We start from the raw sequence: 2500 nt of genomic DNA, 5'->3' as shown, positions 1-2500 counted from the left end.
TGTTTTTGTCTCATATAAATGAAAGACAAATGATGGTATGAAGAAATGAATTCATTCGTTCATTCATTCAGTCAGTCACTCAGTCACTCAGTCAATCATTCAAATACCTATACTGAACTGAACAAACGTTTTCAATGCTAGGTAACCCATACTTAATGTCCAGCCAATGGGCTATCCAAACCTGTGCGTAGTAAAAAAGCAGATTGTGCCCGGCTCCCTTCAGTTATTCATGACAGTGTTTCAGCGTGAACCCTGTTATTCTATTCATAGTTACAGCATTCCTGCTATTTTACTGTGACTGTGCACGGTTACATGAAGGCAGTTTACGATCCTCTGCTATGTAGATGATGTAAGTGATGTGGAATGTTTAGCTACATGTGCACGGAACATTTTACAGTCCATTAAATACAAAAACTTGGTAAAGTATAGAAATGAGAACATGAGAACATTTCATATAATACAAATTCAGCCAGAACTCTAGAGCTCATTTCAGTTGCTCATCTGTTCATATTCTGTTCATTTCTCCACCAGAGCATGTTCATCTATATTCACATTTGCCTCACAACATACTATGAGGTTGGATTTGACACAGAGAAATGTCGGTAGAAAATCTCTTTGTGAGTGACAGAGAGAGCAAATGCCCATGACCATGGTTGCAGAATGCAGATTCTGACCATTTCTGAAAGCCATAAATTGCCACCACCACCACCCCTAATTAAAAAAGGGGCCAACCATTAAATTAATGAACAAATATCTTTTCAGACCTCACATTCATCACTGGCAGAAATGCCAGTTTTGTGTGGACCATACCTCGTCCACTGCCTTGGGCTGCCCCACGTAGGCTGTGGAGTGATTCTATATTATCTGCAAAATTCCTTGAATAACTCCAATGTTCTCCTATATTATTTCCAATATCCCCAAAATACTTCTCGGTTCTTATAGCACTCTGTGCTGAATGACCTTGATGGACCTTCAAGAGATCCAGGCTACAGTATGCTTCACAGCCTTGAGCTGACCCATGTGAGCTGTGGACTGATTCTACAGAATCTGAGGCATTCCTACAATAATTCCCTAATAAGATATCCTAAAATACATGGCTCATACGGTAGCAGTCTGAGCTACAGTACATACCCTTGACTGACCTTGAGCGGGTCTGGCCGGTAGCTCCTCCATAACCTTGGGCTGCCCCATGTAGGATGTGGAGTGATTCTATATTATCTGCAATATTACTTAAATAACTCCACTATTCTCCTAAATTATCTCCGATATTACCAGATTGGGCGGTTTTCTGACAAATTGGGCTGCTTAGGATGACCATCTGTGGCTAAAAAGAGCAAAAAAGGACATTCGACCATAGATATCAAAAGCCTTTAGCTCAAACTGGGCGAGATGTTGTGCTTCCAGGCGGGTTTTGAGCATTTTTTGGGCTGGAAATCATCAATCTCATCTGGCAACCCTGATTATCTCGCATATTCCTACACTACTTCTAAGTTCCCATAGCACTCTGTGCTGCATGTCCTCGACTGACTGACCTTGAGCGGGTCTGGCCTGTAACTCCTCCAGAGCCTTGGGCCCCATGTAGGCTGTGGAGTGATTCTAGATTAACTGCAACATTACTTAAATAACTCCACTATTCTCCTAAATGTTCTCCAATATTCCTACACTACTTCTCAGTTCTCAGCGCTCTGTGCTTCATATTTTGTCCTCGACTGACCTTGAGGGGGTCTGGCCGGTAGCTCCTCCAGAGCCGCGGGGTGCTGCGCGTGGGCTGCGGCGTGACCAGGCTGGCGCGGTTCCCGTCTCGGGTGAAGTCGGTGGTGGCGGTGAGCAGCAGGGTGCCCTGGGCACAGCCCTCGGGGCCGCACGCCGCCCCCGTTGTCGTCGCCGCCGTTGGCATCAGCTCCAGCTGGCACGATGACAGCGCCACGTTAGGGGCCTCCTGCACTCGACTGTCTGTGACAGATCACATTAGTGTTGGTATAAGACGTAACATAGCAACAAGCTAGCTAACAAAAAAACTAAAAACGTTTCCCACAAGGAAGTCATTGAAATAATACTTTGTAGTAAGTTAAAGCAGCACGATTTATCAGCTTTAATTGGCATGGTGACAGTAACACTTTAGTAGCCTCCTGCTCACCCAGATACTGGGTGCATTTCAATATGCTGATTTCCGTCCTCCCTTGCTCACTTGCCTGCTTGTGACCTCATGATGACATCACAGACGACAGAAAATGAATTAAATATGTTGCAAAAGCACAATTCTAATGTCATTTATTAGATGCGTCCCAGCATCTCTATAAGAGGGTCTGTCCGTCCGTCCGTCCGTCCGTCCGTCCGTCTGAAACGCATTCCTTGTCTGAAACGCTGTCTTGTCTGAAACGCTGTCTGAAACGCGTTCCTTCCTGTGTCCACAAGGCGGAGGCAGAGAGGCATTTTGGCCTGGAGCGAATGTGTGTCAAAACGTATACGATATGTTACCAAACCGGCAAGGCTAAGCTGA

General features: G+C 45.1%; 1 protein-coding gene across 1 annotated transcript in view; it reads right to left on the bottom strand.

Annotated features, from left to right (window-relative positions):
• LOC134460383 (von Willebrand factor D and EGF domain-containing protein-like) overlaps positions 1-2500 on the bottom strand; it is a 163169-nt gene that overhangs the window by 123865 nt on the left and 36804 nt on the right. Inside the window, exon 8 of the mRNA XM_063212814.1 lies at positions 1715-1953. Coding sequence (XP_063068884.1) covers positions 1715-1953 — 239 coding nt within the window. The remainder of the gene's footprint in view (positions 1-1714; positions 1954-2500) is intronic.

The sequence above is a fragment of the Engraulis encrasicolus genome, chromosome 12 (assembly GCF_034702125.1).
Source record: "Engraulis encrasicolus isolate BLACKSEA-1 chromosome 12, IST_EnEncr_1.0, whole genome shotgun sequence".
Lineage (NCBI taxonomy): Eukaryota > Metazoa > Chordata > Actinopteri > Clupeiformes > Engraulidae > Engraulis > Engraulis encrasicolus.
Note: the sequence above shows the minus strand (reverse complement) of the source record. Positions and strands in the feature narration are given on the sequence as shown.